Source organism: Chamaea fasciata, unplaced genomic scaffold (genome assembly GCF_029207755.1).
Source record: "Chamaea fasciata isolate MVZ Bird 193981 ecotype frontalis unplaced genomic scaffold, bChaFas1.0.hap1 SCAF_3, whole genome shotgun sequence".
NCBI lineage: Eukaryota > Metazoa > Chordata > Aves > Passeriformes > Sylviidae > Chamaea > Chamaea fasciata.
The window spans coordinates 23,184,868-23,208,956 of record NW_027094088.1 but is presented as its reverse complement, the minus strand read 5'-3'; the positions used below and the strand labels follow the sequence as shown (position 1 = coordinate 23,208,956).

Here is a 24,089-nt window from a genome sequence, read left to right as displayed (position 1 = left end):
GTCTGGGGGGAGGAGAGCACTGGGTTCCAGCCTGAGTCCCTGCAGGGCCAGCCCTCTCAGGAAACCCCAAAGGGAAACACTGCTGGAGCAGAGAGGATGAGAGAAGCCAGAGCTGCCTCCCCTCCTTCCCTTTTCCTCTCCCTCTCCTTGCTGTTGCTTCCCACGTTTCTCCAAGTGACAGAAATTTTTCATTAAAAGGAATGCCGAATTCCAACGTTTGGCTTCCTATCCATTAATGAAACTTTTTATTATTTGAAATTCAAATGGAAATCATCCATTTCTCCAGAAGAAGGCTAAGAGAGAGCAGGAGATTTTTTGAATACTCGAAGTTCCTCAAGATTTCTCAGGTTCAAGACTTTCTAGTGTGAACATGGTGATAGTTTCTTGCCAGCTAAATATTCTTTATGTTGCAGGAACATTTTTCTGTGAGGGCAGATGGTGTTCGATTGGTAGTCAGAATAATACATGAACAGCAGAGAAGATGTGGGTTGATTAAATAATTAGCATACTGTGACATTCTATTGCTTCACTGTAACTTAAAGCTAGGTCGAAATGTTGGTCTATATTGCACCTCCCTCCCTCCTTTCTTTCTTCTGGTTGTTTTTATGCTTACTCCAAAGCAAAGTCTAACAGAAATCAAATCATTTCCTGCTAGCACAGTGTTTGTATTTGTTACTCAGCCCTGTATGTTACAGAGTAAAAGTAATATAAAGGAAATTAAATTTTGCTAAATGAATTTCTGTTGCCCAGCAACGTATCATACCCAGTGCAAGATCCAGTCAAGCATTATTGTGGCTTAATATGTGGCACAGATCAGTGTTCAGGCCAACACGTGTGATCTCGGAAGGCAGGACTAGTGGAAGGGCTGAAGCCTGGTTTTCAGTCACCATGTCTGCCTGAACAGCTCTTTGCCTTCAGAGTTTGTTTGCATGTCCACTAGATGTCTAATTAGTTAATCTTATCAGCTCTACTGCTTCCTGTCCCCCTGCTCTCCATTGGTACAATAACGATAATTACAGGCAGTTTGCCATCAGATGAGGAACAAACATAGGAAACATGCTTCTCTAAGCAAGGATATCATTATTCACTTACTAAACACTACCCACTGAATTACTCATCCTCCTCTCTAAGTTCTGTTATCTATTCTGGGTTTTTGGAGACTTTCTGTGAATAAGGATGCAGGAAGTTGGCCTGCTAAGAAATCACTGTCCTCTGAAATGTTAGTGCTGACTAAAAAGAGAGCAGTATCTTTGGCTGCTGTGTAACCACTAGCCAGGGTGTACAGAAGTTTCTGTAGTACCTCACAGGTTTGGGGTCTGAGGCTTTGGATGGTGGGGTATCTCCACTAGGAATAACAAGACAAGAAGTGAAAGAAGTTATCTGCTACCTTCTAGGTGTTACTGCTGTCTCTGAAGTAGTCTTCTGGATGTCCCTAGTGCTGCAGGCTCTAGTGTCTTAAAACATCCAGGAAGAATGCCACAAAATGGGTAAATCTCCTTTTCTTGTTTTCCATGAGATCAATTTTAAGGTAAGGATTAAAATTTTATGTTTGAGAACCACCATGATAAAACTGATTAGTTCATAACCTCTGCTTGGGTGGGTTGACACTCTGAAGGAAGAGCGATAGCACTTCTGGAGTAGCTGGAGAGGGTGTACACTTTCACTCCACCTGAAGAAAAGGGTTTAATATGTCTGTGTCAATGTGCTGCAAATCCAGACTATACAAGAAATGCTAATGTCAATAGGTCCCCTCAGCGACTACACTTGGAAGTCAAATTTCTTGATGCCCTTTTGCTTCTTTAGAGAACTCATCTTCAAAAGTGATAGTAAAACAATCCAGTCTATTTATATTAAGTTCCATGGAAGACATTTTAATACAAATGCCACAGTTAACTACTGTTATTTCTATGACCAAACAAAAAAATATTTGTATAGTGTGGAAGTAGACTGTCAACCAAAAGTAGAAAAAGGAGAAATCATCTGCTTACAAATATGCATTGGGAAGGAGGAAACCGCTGCCCTTAATGCAAAGGGATTGATGGCACCTTCTACTCTGCAACTCAGCTTGCGGCTCATTTGCCTCTTCCTAAAGTCTGCAGGACCACTTGTTGCTCAGGACTATAGTGTAAGACTGGGTGCTATTCCTGAAGACACCTCCTGCCTCTCAGATTTCTGGGTGAATATTTATTTGGAAATTATGTTCTTTGATTCCTGTCCTAAATGATTGAATTCCACTGCTGCAAGAAATTATTCCAGTATACTCCTGTTTATCATACAAAATACTACATAGCTTAATAAATGCATAATTTTAGGGACTTTGAGTAATTATTGCTATCATTACTTTTAGGTAGCTTTTTATACAACCAGGCCAGGAGATTGGAATCATTGATAATTTATGCCCTCCTTGTGCTTGAACCTAAAGGAATGACATGGTGAAGACACTGCCTTACTCAAGTGTTGAGATCCACAGGTACATTTCAAGATATACGAGATAAATTGATTTAAATCACATACTTCACATTCATTTACTTTTTTAATTTATAAAATGCACCTTGAAAAACATATTTGCTTAATGTAGAAGCTCAAAGTCAAATAAAGAAGACTGGACTGGACAAGAACAAACATTTCAAAGCTGGCATCCCCTTAGCTCAATCACAAACTCACAGTGTTCCTAAAATTCTTATTTGCCAGATGAATTATGGGGTTAATTTTCTCCCTAGCCTAATGGAAGGAAGAAATCCAATTACATTCAGAGCCCTCAACAAGAACAGGTACAGCTCTTCACCTAGTTATTAATATTTACAACCATCATCAGAGGGATCATTTAGAAACACAGCAAATTCTCTTTCCTTCTTGACCTCTAGAAGGTTTTGCTGTCCATAAATTATGAACAGGTCCGATTTATACCAGAATGCTTAGATGCAGATAGTGAAAAGGACAGGCTGTGAGTATGAAGCAGATGATTTTTGAATAAGAATATTTTTGGAAAATACGTTTATGGTACTAAAGCTGTGATTCTGAAGGGCTGGGAGAGCAGTGTATATGTAAATCTAGTTGAAAGTCCGAGGGAGTGGTGTCAGGATTAACACACTCAAAGTTGACTGGTGATGTTCATCTCAATTCTGTAACAAAACACCAACCAAGCAGACAGAATTACATAGCAAAACATTCTTATCTACACTAGATGTAAATATCTCTGTGCTCTCTTAATTTTGTTCTATCTATTAACCATGCTCTTATAATAAGAGAGAGGAATCATCATATTAGTGGGATGTGAGGGTGGTTCAGGACTGAATGTCATCACTTGGTTTGGAGGGTCACAAAGACAAGCAATAAATGTTATTAAACATTATTGATATGTGTGGATCATAGTCCACACAGGTAAAATGGAAGCAGCAGTCCTAAAAATCATAAAAATTTGCTATTTGAGTGTACAGAAGTAAAGAAGCATGATCATGCACCATATGACATTTAGCAAACTGTCAGTTATGCTCCTTTAATCTGAAGAATTTATCTAAAGAAAAGTTCGAAGGATGAGGTCAATAAGAAAGCTCACAAAGACACCAGTTACTGTGTACATTCATAATGATTCCTGGCTGTTTTCCTTTAGCTAAGTAAATCTGTTTTATTGGAAGCTTGATGCTGAGATTATTTCTCAGTGGCAAAAATCCCCAACCAAACAAAAAATCTACCCAACCCCACCTATTTTTCTTAAAACTAAGGCATCATTTTGAGGTTCCTGTGAGACTGGGACCCATGTGATGCATTTATTTATACCTCTCCCATTCTTCATACAAATTATAGTGAAAAGGAGGATTTTTTCTCTCCTTTATTTTATCTGCATATACTTTTTCAACATTAGTTTGGAATATTACTGTTAACTGCTGCAAAAGTTCCTTGTGTGATAACCTCTTTCTTATTTCCAGTTGCTTGTTTGTCTGAATTATAAGGGAAAAGTGGCCATCTGCCATTACAAAATATTCTCAGCCATCAGTATGAGTAAAACTTGCTAAAAAAACAGGGGAGTTTTTAAGGTTGCTTTGTGGATTTTAGCACCCATTTTCTGATTTACTGAGAAGGTAAATGATGTGCATGAAACATATGGATGATGAACTGTTCTGAAAATGCTGTGACTAGAAGTGCTGAAACACGAGATGCTGACTCAAAGGTGAATTTATATATACCATTATATTTCTTTGGGTTTGTTCCAAATAACATTGGAATGGATTTTAAAAGCTGCTCTTTCTATCTGGAGGAAAGAACAAAAACGTTCAAAACCATCTTCAGCTTGTTGCTTTCTTTGGCATTGGCAAGTACTACTTCTTTTTACAGTTAGAAATCTGGAACTTCATTGTAGTTTGGTTTGTGCTGTACAAAACTAACCTTGAAATCATTTCTATGCAGGAGAGAAGTATCCAGCTTCCTCTCTGAATTGGCCCACGGACTGCACAAGAAGAGAAGCAGGTCCTGGTGACACAGCCCTGCCACACACTCCATTGGAGAGCTATGGAAAGCCTCCAAAGGTAAACTTAATGCTCCCTGGTTGTTTGTCAGCTGCACGAAGGCCTAGTCTCTCTGAATAATTTAGAGACGTTTTAAGTTACTCTCATTACAAATGGCCTTGAAAAGGAAAACAAGTAGTGATCTGGTGGGGCCCAAAAATATCCTGCCCGTGTCCTTTACATGTCTCCATTCATTCCCTCTCTGCTAGCAGGGTAACAGAAGGCTCTCTTTGCATATTCATGCTCAACTTGTGTTCAGTAGCAAGCAGAGGTCTATTTTAGTACATCAGAGTAGACACACTGATGTCCAGAGAGGGACAGACCCTTTTGAGGCCATACTACATTCATTGTATTAGCCCTGTTTCAATCTGGAAAATCTGTTTGACGAAAGGTGGCAGGTCAGGTCCCACATCATAGTTGTGCTTTGTGTTTGTTTTGCTCAGTACTGCCTTTAGCCCTCCTATTTTCTATTGCGCTTCAGTTATTCCTGGGGTGTTCATCCCTTTTTTGACATATAAGTTGAATCAAAGTAATTAAAGACTAGCTGTTAAGGGGTTTTTTTGTGACTGTGGAAATTTAAGTGAGAAGTGTTTCATAACGATAAATAATAACAAAATTGTTGTTATATTGTTACTTTTTCAAGGTGTAATTATGAGTTTATTGGGAATATCTTCAGTGCAGTCTCAATCAATTTTATGTTGTACCACAAACAAAACCATTTTCTCATGTGAGTTCAGAGGATTTTTTTTAGATCTGTGTATGCAACTTGATATAAATGCTGTGCTGGTGCCAAATGGGATAACTGAACATGTAGAGTGTGATTGAAGGAGACAGGCTGAGGTTTTGGGGATTGGTACTATCTAAGATGAAATTTTAATTCAGTCATACATAGCACTTATAACATTTCATGTCAGTAGCTTCAAAATTAAGCATATAACAATAAAAGCTTTCCATTAATAAAACTCCTTCAATCAAAAAAGTTGGTTTTGTTGTATTTTTCATCACCATAATCAGTTTTAAAAATGATTAAAGACCTAACCTGCTGATTTTTAAAAAGTCACCAGGATAGCAAACATATTTATTGCATGAGTGAATTGCCTGCAGCTTTTTGTGTTCTGCATGTTTGAAACAAATCAAGGCAGACTTTCTGTGTCAGGGTAAATTGATTTCCAGAGCATGTACTTCAGCCATTAGTACCTAAAGATGACTGAAACCAACTCCATGTATGTAGAGATTAGTGCAATACAAGTCTCCGGAAAAAGGTATCTTTTTCAGGATAAATTGGGATATTGAAAACTAATACAGATTTTTAATACAAAATCAATACTGGAATATTATTTTAAGGCTTGTTTATTTCTTTCTCTCTGCAAAGCATTTACTAGAGGTTGGTAATGCTGGGGCAGTTCTATCATTAATATTACCATCCATGATATGTTGTCACAATGTACTGATGCCAGCAGAGCAAACAAAAAAACAGCAAAGAGCCCGTGGCCTATGCTGGAGAGCAGCCATCCATTAATGAATACACACACACACACACTTATATACGTATTTACATATGTGTACATATCTTCAGTAACACTGGGCGAAGCAGCTGTGTTGACTACCCAGGCGATGGGAGCTCAGGCACAAGTGCATATGTAACACAGATAATGTAGACGTAAAGAAATAGGAAACTACAAATCTCTCTCAGAAATTCTTTTATAGGGTAATCCATCAGTTTACTGGAGCCAGCATCTCTGCAGGATCTTACCTCCACTGATTCTTTAGTGACTTCATTGTTCCTGTATTTTTAGCACATAATTTGAATTAGAAAATACAGGGTAAGATCAAAAGGGAAAAAGTTGTAAGGAAAGAGAGTAATTTGCTTGAAAATATTTTATCTTGTGCATAAATGGTATGATGCAGCTTTGGAGGAACACATTCTCTAATTTTCTGGCTTGTGTTTCAGATTTCATGAACTGTATTGTGCTTGTAAGCAATGCATAATTGATAGGGTATAATACTGACCTGATAAATTCCTGGCACTGTTTGTATACAGTTGGTAAGTGAGATAAATTGTTTAACCAAGAGTTGGGAGGTGGCAAGAGAATTGGTGCCTGCCCCCGTCACCCTGAGACCCACAAAAGCTGGGAATTATATTTCCAAGCATTATTTCTGTGTGTATGGGGATGATTCAGTCACTCACTCTGGCCAGCACACTAATGGAAGAGGTTTCTAAAGAGACCTGTACATGAATACATAAAACAATACTATCAGGTCAAGTGGAAGATCGATTTCTAATTCAATACAAAGCTTTTATCTTAAATAAATACTTTAATTGCAATGTTAGGTGGACTGTGGGGATCACATTGACAAATATGTTCCCTGTGTTACAAAGAGGCTTAAATCTGGGACGGTGCTTGCAACAAGTTACGCATGCAAAAGAAAGCTTTTTGTAATAAAGTAGGTGAAAGGAGGGTCTGATTGAGTCACGAATACCAGGGGAACTGAAATTATTCTTTTGCTTACTTGGTGTCCCTTAATCACAAGAAGGACTTTGTGGGGTAACACAGTTACCTGGGCATAATTTTTGTTTTAATAAAAAAAGATAAGAGTTCAGATGTTTTCTGTGGGCACTGTAATGCAAATCCTTTACAAGAGACTTCAGCTTAAGTTAGGAGGGCCACATGTCTCCTGGAAGACAGAAGATAATGCTGTTTCTTCAGAGATTGTCCTTTAACTGCAAGAACAGTTGCCTCGTGATTTGTTGGTGGCATTCTTTCCCACCTAAGATGCATCTCTTGCCTGTGTTTTCCAGGGTGCAGGAGCTGCTTTTTGAGTTATGAAAATGCTGTGCATAAAAATGTTACAGAAAATGTGAAGAGTGGAAAACAGAAAAATGAGCAGGAGCAGGGCTGGAAGTGGATACCCAGGGATTACAAGCAGAAAATACATTGTGCATGAAGGACAAGAAGTTGAGGGAAGGATTTTTTCCCTGTTCCCAAACAGTTTTCAGTGACCATAGGGATAGGGACACCACTTTTGTCTGGGAGCTGGAGAAAGAGATTATTGAAAATGATTTATGCTTTATCTGGTGAACTGAATCTTAAAAGCATCAATTTCAGTGCTGCATAGCTTACTTGTGATGTATGATTATGTTTCTAACTTCGTATTACAAACACTATTACCTTGTGTAGCAGAGTTAACAATCAGAATCTCATTATGGATGGCATTTTACAAATGCTTCATTTTTCTTACGCTTGTAGCCTTTGAGCACATTGCTGTTTTACTGGAAGTTTTCCATTAGGAAAATATTTATCCTCCTAATTCTAATATAATTAAGTGCTTTGCTTTGGAATTTTCATGGTCACTAATTAGGTTAATACTGATTGTTATAACAAAAACATAATTAATTTCCCATAGTAGTAAAATTAATTACACATTTAAAGCTAAATTGAATCAGTCAACAGGGAGAACGAACAATGGCTGAGCTTCTGATTTCACTGTCTCAAGGTTTCGGAAATAAAACTTTTGCTTACATAATAGAGATAGACTATGTGTGTTTCCATAGTCATCCAATAGCAATAAACTAATTAGAGGCTAAAGAAGAACATGGGCTGACATTCCAGAAAATCTTCCAGTGAATCACTTAATCTTCTGGGGATATGAAGGGAGAATTTGGGGTTACTTATATGCTTTTGTTTCTTCTTTGCTGAACAAAAGTAAGCAAAGGAGTCTGAAGAGCCAATCGCCCTGACCTACACTCAGCAAAACAGGGTCTCTAGGTTTGTTGGCTTCCTTATACCATTTAGGAGTTTATGTTCCTTGAGGTATCTTCTGCACATGTGGATGTGGTGTTGCCCTCTGCCTTTTTCCAGAGAAAAGATAGTGGTGTGCCCTCTCCTGCAGCCTTGCTAATTGTCTGCATCCAGTTTCTACAGCAGAGTTTGGGACCCAGGTTGTTTTTATTAGATGTGTTAGGCGGATACATCCAGTGGGTTCTCAGGCCAAAAAGATTTAGCAAAGCTAAATAACATTGCTTCAGGACAGTTCCTGATGCTTTCTGATTCTCCAGCTTGCTTTCTTTCAAGGCAAATAGGCAGGAACTCAAGAGCCAGAGCTTCCTTCCCCAGGTCTTCCTCACAAGTAACTGGTATGATAAAACTTGAGAGACCCTTCTTTGCATGTAATTCTCACCACGTAGCTCTTTCCACTGGAGGTGGGGAAATCACTGCCTGGATTTAATAGGAAATGTAATAGGGTTAACCTTAATTTAAATAATTGTTAAGCAATTAAAATAGCTATTAGTATGCCCTATCATTTGCTATCAGAGAAATGCAAATATGTGTCACCACATCAATTCACAAGAACACAGATTGGAAGCTGATAATTGTTACTGTAGTTCCCGCCCCAGAGATCCAGGAGGTTTTTGTTATTATATGACAAACCTCAGCATTTGCAGTAGCCTCTCTGTCAGCTGCAGTAAGCTGAGGTGGGTGTAGGCAGAAATATAAAGGTATTTTCATCCTCCTGCACTTGCAAAACAGATTTACCTTCAGTGATGCAAAATGGAATATGTCCAGAATCAAACCTCTGTACATTTTTACATAGTTCTATAGTGGTGATCCATCCTGCTTCTATAAAAGATTCAACATTTTAATGAGCAGTGGATGAACAAGACCTTTTGGCTGGGCCCTAGAAGTGCACTACTGCCTATAAAATACGTGTTGTTAAGAGCCACTGCAGTCAAACGGAGCATTATGTAATTCTTTGGCAAATGGGCTCCCTGTGTAACTACTTGGAAGTTATAAGTTTGTTAACTTTGTCTTCCCAAGCTGTAAAAAGGTCCCATTATAGCAATTTCTCTTGGCTTGCCAGGCACAGAAATCAAGTCTAGAAAACTATGTAACAGAAGACTAAAAAGAAAGCAGTATCCAAAGATGCATTATCCTGTTATGTGCATTATTTACCTCCAAAAGATCTGAGTATCGAGTAAATAAAAACCAGAATACTTTTTCCCTTTTTAGATGAAAATAAAGTAAGTTGTAGTAGTACTGAAGAATATTGATCTTAAGATAAAATTCAGGATGTAGGTAGGTCTAACGCATGACTATTTCTACATGAAGCAGTCCTTGTTTTTCGGAATACTGTCACCATGTATTAAGAACATGGTTTGATCTGTCTTTTTAAAAATAATTTCTTTGAATGTAGATTAAATTTCTTTTCTTGGCATTTATTCTTGTGCCACCAGTGTCAAAACAGAAGTGGCAAGCATTGTGGTAAAAGAAAAATTATTTCATTTTCCTGCAGCTTCTGTAATTGCCTTTGTGTCCTCTTTTGAACCGTTGATCTGCAGCTCCTCAGTCCCTTCCTTGAGCAGCAGCTCTTTGTTCTCAACTTCTATGACTACTATAGCAACAGGACCTTAAAACACAGTGAAAAAACTCAGATATCTCCAAATCGTGTGGTAGAAAAGAAACTTGATTGTTTCTCCACTCATATTAATAGATTCAGTTCTCAGAGCTTAATTCTGATCACTGCCCCGAGCACAAATGAGAGTGTTCAGCAGAGTTATTCTGTGCCGGTGATGAAGCCACCCCCGATCTTTTCCCAGGTTGGGCAAAATTAGCATAAGTGCTCCATGCACACAGCTGCAGCCTCCAGCGTGCAGGAGCTTCTGCAACAGCTTCCCTTCCCCAGGAGGGGATTTTGCCAGTGGAATGGCATTGGCATGGATTCATAAACCATACGCCTCCTCTTGCTTCCTACGCACTCTTTTGTACTGTCACCACAGATCAGTGTAGAAGCACAGCTTCACAGGTCAAAGCCTGGTTAGACTCTGCTGAACATGCTTCCGGAGTGCTGTTCTCTCCCTGTCCCCAAAGAGCAGAATCTCTTTCTCTGGGCACAATGTAAGCCAGATGGGATAATGCATCTGAAAGCTTGAAAGTCAGATACTTTGAATTCTTTTGCTTTATGATCTTAATTTATGCACATATGAAAGTGAAGCGTGGCTTTTTCTCTCTCTCTCCTTGTCTCTTTATTATCCAAAACATTAAAAAAAATCTTTTCCAATAACATTTTAAAAATTGGATTTAGAATGGATAAAATTTGGAAAGATAACTCATGAAAAACTGTTCCAGCAAACAATTGTAAAACCAACCATTAACTTTATTTTTAAGCTTCCCTTATCAGCTGCGTAAGGAACACCTAAAAAAAGTGCTTTACTGTGACTTCCAGGGGACTACAAGAGTGGGCTGGATTTAGACTTTGAGTTGTTAAAAATCCCAGCACTGACTCAAGGAAGTAATACAGCCAACAGACATCAGAGATGTAAGCATTAATAAGTAAACTTAATTGATGTGATCTTTTACCCTAAGCATGCTCTCACAAACAGCAAAAGTTTTGTCTAAACTTTCCAGGCTAGGCTAAAAATGGAAAATGTTGCGTGAATGTTTTTAATTTGACAACTGTATAGTCAACAGAAAACTAGATTATAAAATTTGGCAACTGAAATAATGCTATGCTGAAAGCTCAGCCCATTAGGGTTATTAGTAAAACGGCTGTATGGTCACTCACAGGCAGCAATGGCAAATTTTTATTTACCTTCCAGAAGCACAAAGTTTTAGAGGGTTAGCAGTTAGCTTTGATGTTACATCAGTGTATGTTTTAATACAATGAGGCATTTATCACTGGAGTCACTCAGGACTATTCTCTGCCTACTGAACATCAGCATGTAATTGCATACTCTCTGTTCAATCACATATTGCTGCTCATTTGGGACACAGAGCAGTATATTATCTTTAAATATAAATGTCTGATCATTAACTTGGAAGACAAATGATATCCATCTGATCTGGCTCGTCTGATACAGCTGTAATATGCTGGCTTGGAACAAATGCAGACTTTTAGAAGCCCAGTATAGTTTGTGGCAAAGCCTGTGAGTTGGGCATGTACAGCAGGGATCTTAATTCTGCATAAAGCTGGTTTATCTCTACTCCTGTGGCCTTAGTCGTATCATGTGGGCATATAATTCTGCTAAAATTCCCCAGTAGAAATACCTGCAGACAAGGTATTAAGGACTTTAAACTGTTGGAAGTGGAAACCTATCCTCAAAATTCAGGAATCTTTTTCCATTTGAACAGGATGTTTTATTCATAGATCATAGTTAAAGCCTTGATCTCTAAGGTGTGCCTGCAGATAGCTAATTACCAGCTCAAAGAAACTGAGATAGAGACATTCAATATCTTGCTCATGGTCAGACAGCAGATTAGTGGCAGCAGTGGGAACACCAAGTCTTATGACTCCAACCTAGTTCTCAGTGCACTAGATCACAGTTGTCTTGTTTATATCACTGTATTTTCTGAAAGGTTGTTTTTTGGTGTGTGTGTGTGGTTTTTTTTTTCTTCTAATCAGATGCTTGTAAATTAAGTTGCTGACTGTAATCAGAAATGTATTTATCACCGACTCTGGCTCACAACCAAGCACACTGTTATTTTTGAAACAGGACAGCATGTTCCTCTCATTCCAAGGAAAAGTTAATTATGAGTTGCAGGAGGCTATGTCGTGATTTTGTTGTGGCCATTTGTCCTCTATTGTGTCACTGTTTCAAAAGACAATTAATTTCCAAATTCTCCTTTGGTGCAACAGCATTGCCTCCAGTGAGCTAAAGTTTCAATATGCTGACAAAATGAAGCAGGGTGATTTTATAAAGCTGGTGACAATGGGAGGAAATAATCCTAATGGGCAGGTTTTATAACAGGGAAGATGAGAAGACAAAAATCCCTCACTTCTTTTACGGTTCAATAATCATCAAGTACCCTAGCTACATACTATTCTTTTCATCAACCAAGAATATTTTGTGGTTTGTAGGTCACCGCACTGTCAGAATGTAAGCTTCAAACTCTGTTGGCTGTGCTGTCATGGCAGCAAAAAACTTCCATGTAAATGCTGGCCGTCTAGCCTTGAGCAGGTTTGCCTCTCCTAAGAGAACTGCCCTCTGTGCCAAGGGAAAGGTCCAGTAGGAGTAGCCATTTGGATGGATTAAATGATGGCACTGGTCTGCTAGATCGAATATGCTGGATTTCTGTTTGTCAGTGCCTGATAGCAACCCTAAGTTAGAGTTTAGTGGCACAGTGTTTCCATGCAACGTCAGGACCCATATGCTGTCGCCTCTTACAGTCTGCCTAGTAGTTAATTTAAGGTAAGTCTATGAATTTGTGTAAGTTCATTAATTCAGTTGTTTACTAATTCACAGTTCATGAATTGTGAATCTTATCGACTTTAAATGAGTAAGTACTTGCTCCAAACCATACTTCAGGCTAGAGACATGTAACAGAAATACCTGCATACTTTTCATAAAAAAATACTAACCCAAGGGAACTCAGCCACCAGAAAAACATTGCTGAATATGACATCTGTTTGAAAATATATTCCCTAATGGCTTATAGAAACAACTCTTCCACAGAGAGAACGAACAAAGGCAAATTGTTTTATGATGGTGTCACTTTCCATGTTCTGAATTGGTATCAGTATCATTGTGTTATCTATACCCCGAAATACAACTTACTGTAATGTGTAACTTTACATCATTAAGTTAGTATAAGAAAAATCTACTCCATTGGATACTCATGGCTGGGCAAGCTGACCTTAGCACACCTAGCCCACTCAATATGCACAGGGCCCTGCACCAGGAAATACTGATCCTTGGCCTCATAAAATGCTTGTAAGACATTTGTCACACCAAAATTGTCACTGAATGGCAAAAAAACCTGCACCGTGTCCCTGTAACCCGTATAGTTCTCCAGCATGTTCTCAGCAGGCTTGTCACCCTTACCTATCTCTTGTACCATTATAACCTGCCCAACGGCTTGTAACACCTACCCACCTATAAATAAATGTCAAGGACACACACTCTGGTGAACTGAATGTAGCTCTTACATTATTTTAGACATCTGAGGAGGAAAAAAAAGTCATGGATACAGTGACGATGTCATAGGACCACAGAAGCAGTTCATGAGACAAAATAACCCAGGACCATACACAGGGTGGAGACATCTTGGCTGTGCCAACTGACCCCAGAGGCATGGGAAGGTCCTTGTCCTGTTTTATTGAGCAATGTGATTACAGCTTTTATATCACTGTTAGTTATCTTTAAAATAAGGGAAATTTCATTTGCTTACCTTGCAATACTATCGTGTGGATTTATACAATGAAGATGCAACCAAAGGAACTTGACTTCTCTTTGACTAAAATGTTCTATTATGTAATGAGTGATTAATCTCAATAAATAACTTAAAGAAGGGCCAGATCCTGTCCTAAACTACAGTGATGTAATTCCAGTGAAGTACTTTTCTCTTTTGGACAGTCACATAGGCTGCAGTTGGAAGAATATTGGGAGCAAGTTCAAATGAAACACAGAGCCAAAGAATGACCTACCAAGGGCAAAAATGCATGTAGAGGAGGGGGAAAGGAGCACACAGATGATAACCAGCACCAAGGACCAATGACTTTGGGAGAATTGGCAAAGAAAATGGTGGTAGAAAGCACAGCTTTCACTTGGACTGAAAACATTTTTGGGAGCCAACAAGAACTGCCAAGGCAAAGTAATTGTGTAGATTGGGATCAGCAGTGGAGGGGTTCCAGATGCAGGTAACATGCAGCTGAAAAGAATGAAAAATAAGTTTAATGTTGGAAAGGGACAAAGAAGGCAGAAAGTTAGAAAGCACCATTCTAGACAGCTGTTGCCTCACAGTTTTAAAAATATTATAATGATGAATCCAGCTGAGTAACCTGGGATTTAGGATAAATATTTTTGAAGTTTCGTGGTGGGTTTGTGAATATTTGTCACATATCCTTTGAATTTTCCATTACATTTTTTTCCCAAAGGTATTTGTGTATCTACCTCTCTTAGAAAAGACGTGAATACTAGACGATAATTTAACACATCTGAAATGAAACACTTTTATTTTAATATGTCTGCATTGAGCTTTTTGAAAAGCAGAGAAGTTAAGATACATCTTTTCGGGAAAAACATTTAGATATCTGAAGTAACTTTATGACTAAATCAAACTCACACCTAACAGAACTAGAGGTTTTAAAGCCATATGACTAATACCTTACTGCCCCTTCATATGGTTCCCTACTCCGTAAACACAACTCATCCTTCCCCTACCAAACCAATCCTGTCGAGTGCCATCATGCTCTGGAGGAATCATGTTTACTTATCCACTCTTCTAGGATAGAAGATATTTCTCCATGGACAACCTCTTCATTTAAATGTAAGTTTTCAGTGTTCAAATCCTTTATTACCATGGGGTATCAGTCGGATAATTAAGGGAATTAAGGAGGTCAGACTGGAATATATATAACTTTATTTCTTCTAATGAAAGAAGCTGGGTCTTAGAGAAAGCAGGTTGATTGGCTTTTTAAAACAGTTTGTTTTATGTACTTGAGTGGCAAACTTCAGTTTAGTTTGTTACCAAGTTTTCTTTTTTCTTCTTAAATAATTTCTGCATCTGTGAAGTTCCCCCTTTAAAAGTATTTGTATTTCAGAAATCTTTGTGAAAGTTTCTGCTAAATTACAGCAAAATTCCAGACTGGAAGTTGGGCAATTTTTGAAAGCACAAGCTTAAGCTAGCAAATATAAAATGGTTTTAACAAACTAATACAGTAGCTTTTTATTAATTACCTAAAAAATGTAGATTAAGCCTGAGTACTTCATAAACACAATATTTTAACTTTGTGATTCTACAGCTCTTCTGAAGAATTCTTAATCTTGATGTAGTTGTGTAAAAGAGCAACCTTTAAAAAAATCAGCGCTATCTTCCAGGTTAGGTCTAATTTGACTTTTTTTTCATGGAAAGAAGACTTTTAATAAGGCAATAGAAATGTAAATCAAAAAAATGCATTTAAATAGGTTCCTGCATTTAACAGTGACTTTAACAATTCTGCAGATCTCATGCATTTTTAGTAAAAAATTTTCTTTAGATTCAGAAATGTCATTAATGCATCAATAGAATATTTGTGGTGCCATCAGAATGAATGACATATTCTGGTAGTTATTTTAAATGTAAGAACAGAACGTATGTTCAGAAACAGCATTAAGAACAGCTCTGCTAAGTCCAAAAATCAGAGTAGATCATATGTTGCTGTATGACATTGAAATATTTTAAATAACTAAAAGGCAGACTAAAGCTTTTATCAGTAAAAAGAAACGTGAAATTAGATGGATACAGTCTCTTGAACCCTTATTTCTTTTTAAAATATTTTTACAATACTGCTCCTGGGGACTATGTTGAGTGGGAAAGTAAGTAACGAGTACTCCACAGGCTTGAGCTCTCAGCTGTGCAGGAACATACACAAAACAAGTTGCTGCAATTAGAGAGAAATGAAATGCAGATTATATACTTAGCACAAGCCTCCCAGCAGGAATGGTTAAGGATACCATTTCCTTCCAGAGACCCTAAGAGGTCTGGCTGCAGCTACAGCCTTATCGTTGCTAAGGGGACAGTGCTTGTCAAGCACTTTCTTTTGTAGCTAGGCACAGTCGCCCTCCTCTACAGAGATCAGGTTCGCCTCCTTTGCATGCAGAGCAGCTGCACAAAAGTACTCAGCGCAGTCCAGGAGCGGCAGCTTGAGCGAACCAGGTTACAGGTGGGAGGGCAGAGAAACAAAGCGCGGAAGCAGAGAGTGCACTAAAGGCAATTAGAGGGAGATGAAGAGTGAGAGCGAAGGAAGCTGTTTCATGGCAACAGGACTGACTTTGTCAAGGTTAGCCAAGAACAGCAACTGTGGGTAGATTTGGCCAGGGCCAGCCAATAAACCAGGACTAGCATCCATGCTGTGGGTAACTAACGCTGTAAACCACCTTGTGAATCTCTTATCACTTCCCCTTCCTTGGGAGCGTGATTAACTCCCTGTGCTGACACCACCACCTATGCATGCACCACTTTTCCGAGCTGCCTGGGCCACAGGGAAGAGAGTCTCTCCCACTCTCAGATTCGCAGTGCCAGTTGGTGAGCAACCAGCTCTAAGAACACCCTGACAGGAAAACTTCTGTACTGTTCAAGCAATCTGAGATTTAAGTGTTTTAATAACCAACACTGCGACAGCTTTAACTCTGCCTCTATATATGCTGTGGTTTTGCACCTTGTTGCAGCTCAGTCTCTTTCACACCATTTGCAGCCTCTCCTCTCTATCAGATGAGGTTGTGAGAGCAAGGTCATTCATTTTATGCTGGCATGAACCGGGCCAATAGGCTGCTGGCATCCAGGACCTTGTTCTTTCTAAAAATAGCCCTTCATGAGAACTGGATCGTATCTTTCAATCCCCTTTTAATATTTTAAGTATGAATAGCAGAGATTGAATTTGATTTTCTTCCATGGTATTACCTTTGATGGCTTTTTGATGAAGAAGATTTTTTTTTTTTCCATCAAAAAATTAGGTGTGGCTTTCTGAATGGCTGGCTGTTCATACGATGTATGTTCCTGTTTTCATATCACTACTTTATACTATGGTTTCTCTAATTAGGTGTTCACATAGCTCTTCTGTGAGAAAGCACAGTAATCCCCATCCATTTGTGTGTTGGGATATTCATATGCAATACCTGTCTTTGCATGAACACAGGGGTTTTCTGCTGGAAATTTGCATTAAAATGTACGCTTTGTTTTTTTAAGTGTAGCTGAATTATTCATTTTTCATATTTTGCTGGAATTGTGAAGGCCATTTGCTTTGAGATTTCTAATGTTATTTCCCAAGCAGATTAGGCTTATGTGAGCATGTTCCCTTTGTCAAATGCTTGTACCTGGGAAAGCTGAGGGAAGCCTTATCTTAGGAACAGTTGGTCAAGTTCATCAAGATCCCAGAAATACTTTGGTTCCTTCCAGTTTCAGGGAAACTAACTTCTGTGTAGAGGAAAGAGAATGAAACTAGTACCCTCATTGAAGAAAAGGTCAGGAGAATTGAGCAATTATGACAATTCGTCATTTGAATGTACCTTTCATTTGACAGCTTCTCAACCATGCAATGAGCCTGTGCAAAGCTCTGGAATAATTGCAACATATCCTGTTAACACTGGGAATTTAGCAGAGGATAACATGGGGATAACCTAGAGATGTCCCACTGAGGAGGGATGGAGATAAGTGGTACAGAACTACATTTGCAGGACATCCACTTCATTAGTTCAGCTTCTCATGGAAAAGCTGGCATGTCTGAACAAATTGTGCATGAATCTGGCATATGACTTTTTTTTTACCATTTCTGTAGTTTGTGTGAGCACATGAGGTCAATGATTGGCATATTTCTGTGGAATTGCATTTAATAGTCCTAGCTGCATCTTCATGAGGTTTTTGTTTTGGAGCAGTGCGAGGCAACACAGTGGGGTAATGCTAACTTTGGTTGCTTGATCCAATTAAGACTTTTACAAGTGCACCAGTAAGAGTCATCAAGTTATTCATCCAGCTCTGAAGTTTGCATGCGACTTATAGCTAACTAAACATCCACTAGAATGAATAGGAACTAAAAATCACATTTTTGTTAACGTTTTAAATTTTTATTTCTGTAGCAAATGTATTACCAAGGGATTAACAACATATATGAATCTGAACAAAAATCTTTCCATTTTGATTTAGCTCATAGGACCTTTTCCAACTGTATCCCAGTAGGAAATCCGACCTTGTGGAGTACCAAATTTGGCAGAAGGAAGGTGCTGCTGGAAACATTATTTTCCAGTTTTTCAATCATTTATTCTTGAATATGAACTTACACATTATTATTTGGCCAAATCATTTTCTTCAAGAGTCAGGTTTATGTTTCTTTTCCAAGAAGTGGAGACTTGAGTATATCTGGAGTATCACTCTTACCACATGTAGCTCTGCAGTTCCAGAGGGCTCAGGTTGTCTTTCCTAGCTTTCAAAAACTATGAGAAGCTAAATAAGAGTCACAGGTTATTTACTTAGTGCCAAAAAACTTGATAATGCAAACCTTAATATTGAAAGGTCAGGTATTTAATGTCCTAATAAAGAACACTGTGCATGCGAAACTAATCTGATTGCAAATCTGATTGGCAGTGTTCACAAAATTGTTGCCAAAAATCCTTACGGGAAGTTGTAAACTGATATCCCAAATCAATTAGGACACAGCACTGCATTATAATTCTTAGCCATCTTTTCAGCTGCTGGAGTAATAATATCTTTGGAGATATTTCTTGAAGATGTTTCAGAGGTTGTGTTTTAACTTCAGCATCATGGGTTAGAGATTTTGTCTATTTGTCTCTTCAGTATTTCTACACCAGGTTTTTTGGCATTCCTATAAATAATTTCAAGGACACCCTGAAGCTGCATATCATTGCGCTTCTTTCTGGGACTTTTTAAAGGCTCCTGGTCAAAACCCCATAATTTCTGTTTTGTGGGAGTTTTGATCCCTTCTTTAAAACTCCGTTTTCTTTCCATATTGAAATACAACCCGGGAGAAATACACAGGGAGCCGTGGCTGCATGCACACAGTTTTGGTATGCCCCATTAGGTGAAATTTCAACAAAAGACTGAGTTTCTAATGGAAAGATCTTATATAGATAAAATCAAGATGCTTCACTTTAATGTCATTATTATGTTAAAATATAATATGAAGGAAAAAGTCTTGAGATTAAAAGTTTTTGTCTGAAATGCAAGATCTTGGATATTTCACCCCCCTCCACAATGGCATTTCAGTGAAATCACTGAGCTTCTGCAGATCTCCTACAGATGAAAGAAATGGCAACATTCCACTGGAAAATTTACATCCAGCTCTTGAAATTTTCTTCCACTGTTTATTCAATCATGAACTCACTTTGTTCATATCATGACAATTATAGATACCTTATCTGTCTGGCATCTTAATTAGTAGATTACTAATCTAGGGCCTCAACCTTTCCGATTACTGATAGTCTGTGTTTTCTAACACTTCAGTTACTCTTTTCATTCACACATGCCATGGTTTACATATATTCTAAGTTTTCATGAAGCAGAGACTCTTAAATTATATCCAGTTTAATACTAAGATTATGGCTAAAATAGAAAAGAAAATCCACAAAGGTCTGGCAAGGATCAGGCCTTAAATGGATCTTTAATGAATTTCTCCTCCTAGGGCACTCATGCCAAAGTTTCCAGCAGCTTTTGGCTTTAATTGCCAAAGTGGCTTCACGTCAGTGCAGTGGGAGAAGCTTCTCCTGTGTAGGTAGTTTGTTGAAAAGTTTAGGGTTTATGGGATTAAATTTATCCAGTATCTGTCAGATAGTTGCATTGCTGTCAGCAAATCTGTTGTCAAAATTGGTTCTTCCCTTTGACAGGGAACGCTTGATAACCTGTAAGTTGTTTGTACATTAAGGATTTATCACCTTTATTTAAGGTCTGGAGTTGAGCTGTAGGCATGTTTGTGTGCAGCTGTGCTATTCTGCAAAGGGCATACTTGTGGGATCACATGTAAATGCTTCCAGCTGAATGAATTGCCCACTGGATGCAGTATGAAGAAAATTTCTACTGAAATTTGTGAAAATTTCTGACACATCTGTACTGACCAGCTGTGCTCCTTTTGTGCAGGCAACAGATGAAGCTACAGCTTACATAGTCTCAATTACACCATAGGAACAAAACTAAAATAGTTGAATTTTAGATGTTTGTTCAAGATTTTTTCCTTCCCAGTAGCATTGAAAAAAATGAGACTGTTATGGTGGTGGGCAGGAGTATCTGCTGTTTGAATAAAGCTTAGAAATTTTAAACATGTACTTGTGAAACTTAAGCACAAATAGAACAGATTTGATTCAGCATAGCTCCAAAAAGTCGTGTTTTGGTTCCTTACACATATATTTCACACCATCTCTTTGTTGATGAGGAATCATGTTTGTCCTGAAACTGTTTTTCCAAACTGAGCTTTCATTACTTTTGTGGAAATTATGTGCTTCTTTTATGTTTTGAAAACCAAGCCCCTGGACCAAGAATTACAATCAATAGTGTCACTAACTCACAAACATAGGTTCATTTCTCACCTTCAAAAAGAGTTTGTCCAATGACATAAACTTCTACCTCTTATTTTGGTAATTACATACATGAATCAAGGAATCATGATGACATGTGAGGCTCTCCAAAAATTTTGGATGACTTTTTAAACATCTCTAGGCTGGATTCTATATGGGTGAATATCTGTGCCCTGGAAAGATTTGATGACATCTGACTGGTAGTTCCTTCATACTGGGAATGCTGCCAAAAGCACGGGGAGAAATAAAAAACTGAGCTGAGAAGAATAATAACTCTAACTATGCACTTGATCCCACAGGAATCTTCATCCCTGTACTCGGTATAGTAATATCATCAGAAGGATGGCCATCAACACAAATTTTACAGAAATCTTTGGGGCTGGAACCCTTTCTAGGGGCAGGAGAGCTGAGAAAAGGCATGGAAGGAAAAGGAAGAACAGCAAATCATTAGGGTATTTGAGGTAAATGTCAGTGCTGGTACAGAGAAATATATTTGCCATTAAGCTCTGCTGATATTTTCTCTTTGAAGACCTTTTTTACATTTGGTTCTGGTCTGGACATATGTCTGTCATTTGGGACTTGTATTTTTCAAGACAGCCATTTTGCTCCAACTGACTGTGCTTTTAAATGCCTCACTTTTAAGGTTTTTTTTTCCTGAGGTGAAGAACAAATTTGAGAAAACACATTGATTTTTCTATATGACAAAAGATTTCCGAAGGCTGTGAAGCTGAAGGGGATTAATGCTTCCAGGATTTGAACGGTGACTAAACATTTGGCAGAAAAATGATACTGGTACAAAAGGTATTCCTCCTTACCATCTTGTGAAAATTTTCCTATGTTTGGCCAGTCTACCCATGTATGAAAAATCTGTTTGCATGTAGTGATGTGTTTCTTTATAGCTCCAAATGCTACCAGGACTTTCTGTCACAGTTACAGAATTTTATGTACATCCTACATCCTGTAAAAATTACAATATAAAATCCATAGTACAAGCTATCTGCTTGGCTGTTTCCTCTATTAGTTGCATGCATGGTTCGCCTCAGATGTCCTTCTGGATCCTTGTGGTAAACACTGCAGGGCCTTGCAGAACCCTGTCCTCTTTGCTCACCGTGATGATCCTTTTGCCACTTCTGGGAGGTGAGGAAGACAGTGTGGAAGAAGGATGCCCTGACTGGGACAGCATCTGCAGAACTCCAGGGGAAGAGAGGTTGGTACAAGTACAAGAGTGAAAAGGCATGAAAGGGAGAGAAAGAGTCCTTGGTGGGTGGGACAGAGGAAGGGGTAGCAACAGAAGTTCTAACCCCCCGATCTGCTCCGACAGGTCCACAATCTTCTTATGGTGGTGGACTCAGGGTTGGATGTGGTATTCTAGGTGTGTACTCATGAGGGTGGAATAGAGGGGCAGAATCCACTCCCTTTAAACTTACCTCCAAAAGCCAGTTTCAGTACAGTATTTTAAAAGAAAGGGGAAAGAATCCTGGAAAAGACAATCTGTAGAGGCAGCACGAGTGCTGCTACAAGCAGTTTTGTGCAGTTATGGATGTGATTAGTTAATTTAATGAACCAAGCTGGTTTTATCACAACCGGTGATAAAGGTTTGTGGTCGCTTGATCTGTTCAGCCTAGGGGAGACTGAGGGGAGATCTCACTGCAGTTACAACTTCATCTTGAGGGCAAGAGGAGAGGCAGGCACTGATCTCTTCTCTGCGGTGCCCAGCGACGGGACCCGAGGGAATGGGCTGAAGCAGCCGTCAGGGAGGTTTAGGTCAGATTTCAGGAAAAGGTTCTCCACGCAGAGGAGGGTTGGACACTGGCTCAGGTTCTCCAGGGCAGTGGTCACAGCACCAAGCCTGGCAGAACTCAATAACCTTTTGGACAATGCTCTTGGGCACATGGCGTGACCCTTGGTGTGTCTTGTGCAGAGCCAGGACTTGGACTCGATGATCCTTTTGGGTCGCTTCCAGCTCAGGGTATTCTGTCTCTGTGAAGCACGGCTTTGCTGACACTTAGTGCCCTCAGACCTTTGGGTTTTATTTCAGCCTTGGGAAGGAAACCCAGAGAATAGCGCCGTGGACTGCTCCCCTCGGCGGGCAGCCCGCGCCCCCCGGGCCCGTGAGGGCTGAGGGCGGCGGGCGGGGCCGGGCGGGGCCGGGCGGCGGCGGGGGGAGTGACGCGCCCCGGCCCCGCCCCGCTCACCTCCCGCCCCGCCCCTCCCGCCGCTCCCGCCTGGCAGCCGCGGCGCCCGGCAGCGCCTCTCCTGCGTGCGCTCCCTCCGCTTGGTACGGCCCACCCCGCCGGGGATCATGGCGATTGATGGTAAGTAGGCCAATAACGGGCTCCTCTCTCTCGCCCCGAACCGCTCCCCTCCCCCAGCCCCCTCCTCTCCCTCTCCTCCCCCGGGCACGGGGAGAGGGGCGGCTCCGGGGGGAGGGAGGGCTCCCGCCGCGGCGGGAGGTGGGGGCGCACCGAAGCCGAGCGGGACCCCAGCCGAGGAGGGCGGCGGGGGCGCCTCCTCTGCTCCCCGTCCCCCTCGGCCCGGCTGCGGGGGCTGCGGGTCAAGGGCTCTTTGATGATGGGGGAGAGGTGAGTGTGGTGCTCCCTCCTCCCGTCTTCGTGCTCAGGAGCCGGGCGGGGTAAATAAATCCCCGGCACGGTGGCCGGCATCCTTCCTTCTCCTCCTCCTCCTCCTCCTCCTCCGCCGCCGCCTGCCCCGGGCATGCCGGCCGTGCGCCCGTGGGCGTCGCGGTGGGGACCCGAGGAGGACGGAGCCATCCATCCCCCGTGCCGTGAGCCGCCCTTGCTCCGGCGGGGAGGCGGGGGCGGGCGGCGCAGCCCCCCGGGCCGGGCTCCGCCGCCCCTGCCCGCCGCCGGTCCCGGACCGCCGGGGCCCCCGCACCCGGGCCGGGAAGGTCGGTGCCGGAGGTGCGCAGCCCTGTCCACCCTCCCTGCAGGGACTTTGCCAACTGCTCTAAAACTCGTTGTCACTCTCCTGGCCCCGGAGTCTCTGAAAACTGAGTCCCCAGGCGAGGGATGCTCCCTGCTCTCTGCTGGTTGCTGGGCGCTAACAGGCGGCACAGGAGCTGCTGTCCGCAGATCTTTCTAGTCATCACTTAGAAACAACAACAACAACAACAAAGGAGCGAGATGTACTAGACACTTGTTGGGTTTGTTTGGAGATGCTCATCTTCAAAGCCTGGGCTTCTGAGCTTTCATCTGAAACCTCTCCTCTCGACTCTGAGAGTAATTTTACACCTCGTTAAAAATCCTTTAAAAAAAAAAATCCCAAACAAACCGAACTTTATTTCTAGCCAGACAAGGACCTAAGGTTATACAGCTTCCTCCGCCGAGGTGTTTCTTTCTGAAAGCATCTGTTGTTATAACTTAAAGGATTTAGGAAAACAGTGTATATGTGGGGGAAACAAACTGTTCTGGTTTGTTTCGCATGTGGGATGCTTCTCTGCTGTCAGTTTCCCTGGATTAGTAATTCAGGCCTCTGTAAGGAGAAGTTGCACTGATCAAGCAAAGCTGCGTGTTCACCCTGACTTGGAAGCTGTGCACACTAGGAGTCTGAGCTGGCCAGCTTTGTGTTGGCTGGGT

General features: G+C 40.5%; 1 protein-coding gene across 2 annotated transcripts in view; it reads left to right on the top strand.

The window, feature by feature from the left end:
- The first annotated feature begins 22,763 nt into the window (after positions 1-22,763).
- The window catches only part of SYT14 (synaptotagmin 14), an 81,822-nt gene continuing 80,496 nt past the window's right edge, over positions 22,764-24,089 (top strand). For both annotated transcript variants that reach the window (XM_066178355.1, XM_066178354.1), the window contains exon 1: positions 22,764-22,808. In XM_066178355.1, the coding sequence (XP_066034452.1) occupies positions 22,796-22,808 (13 nt within the window). In that variant the 5' untranslated portion in view covers positions 22,764-22,795. The remainder of the gene's footprint in view (positions 22,809-24,089) is intronic.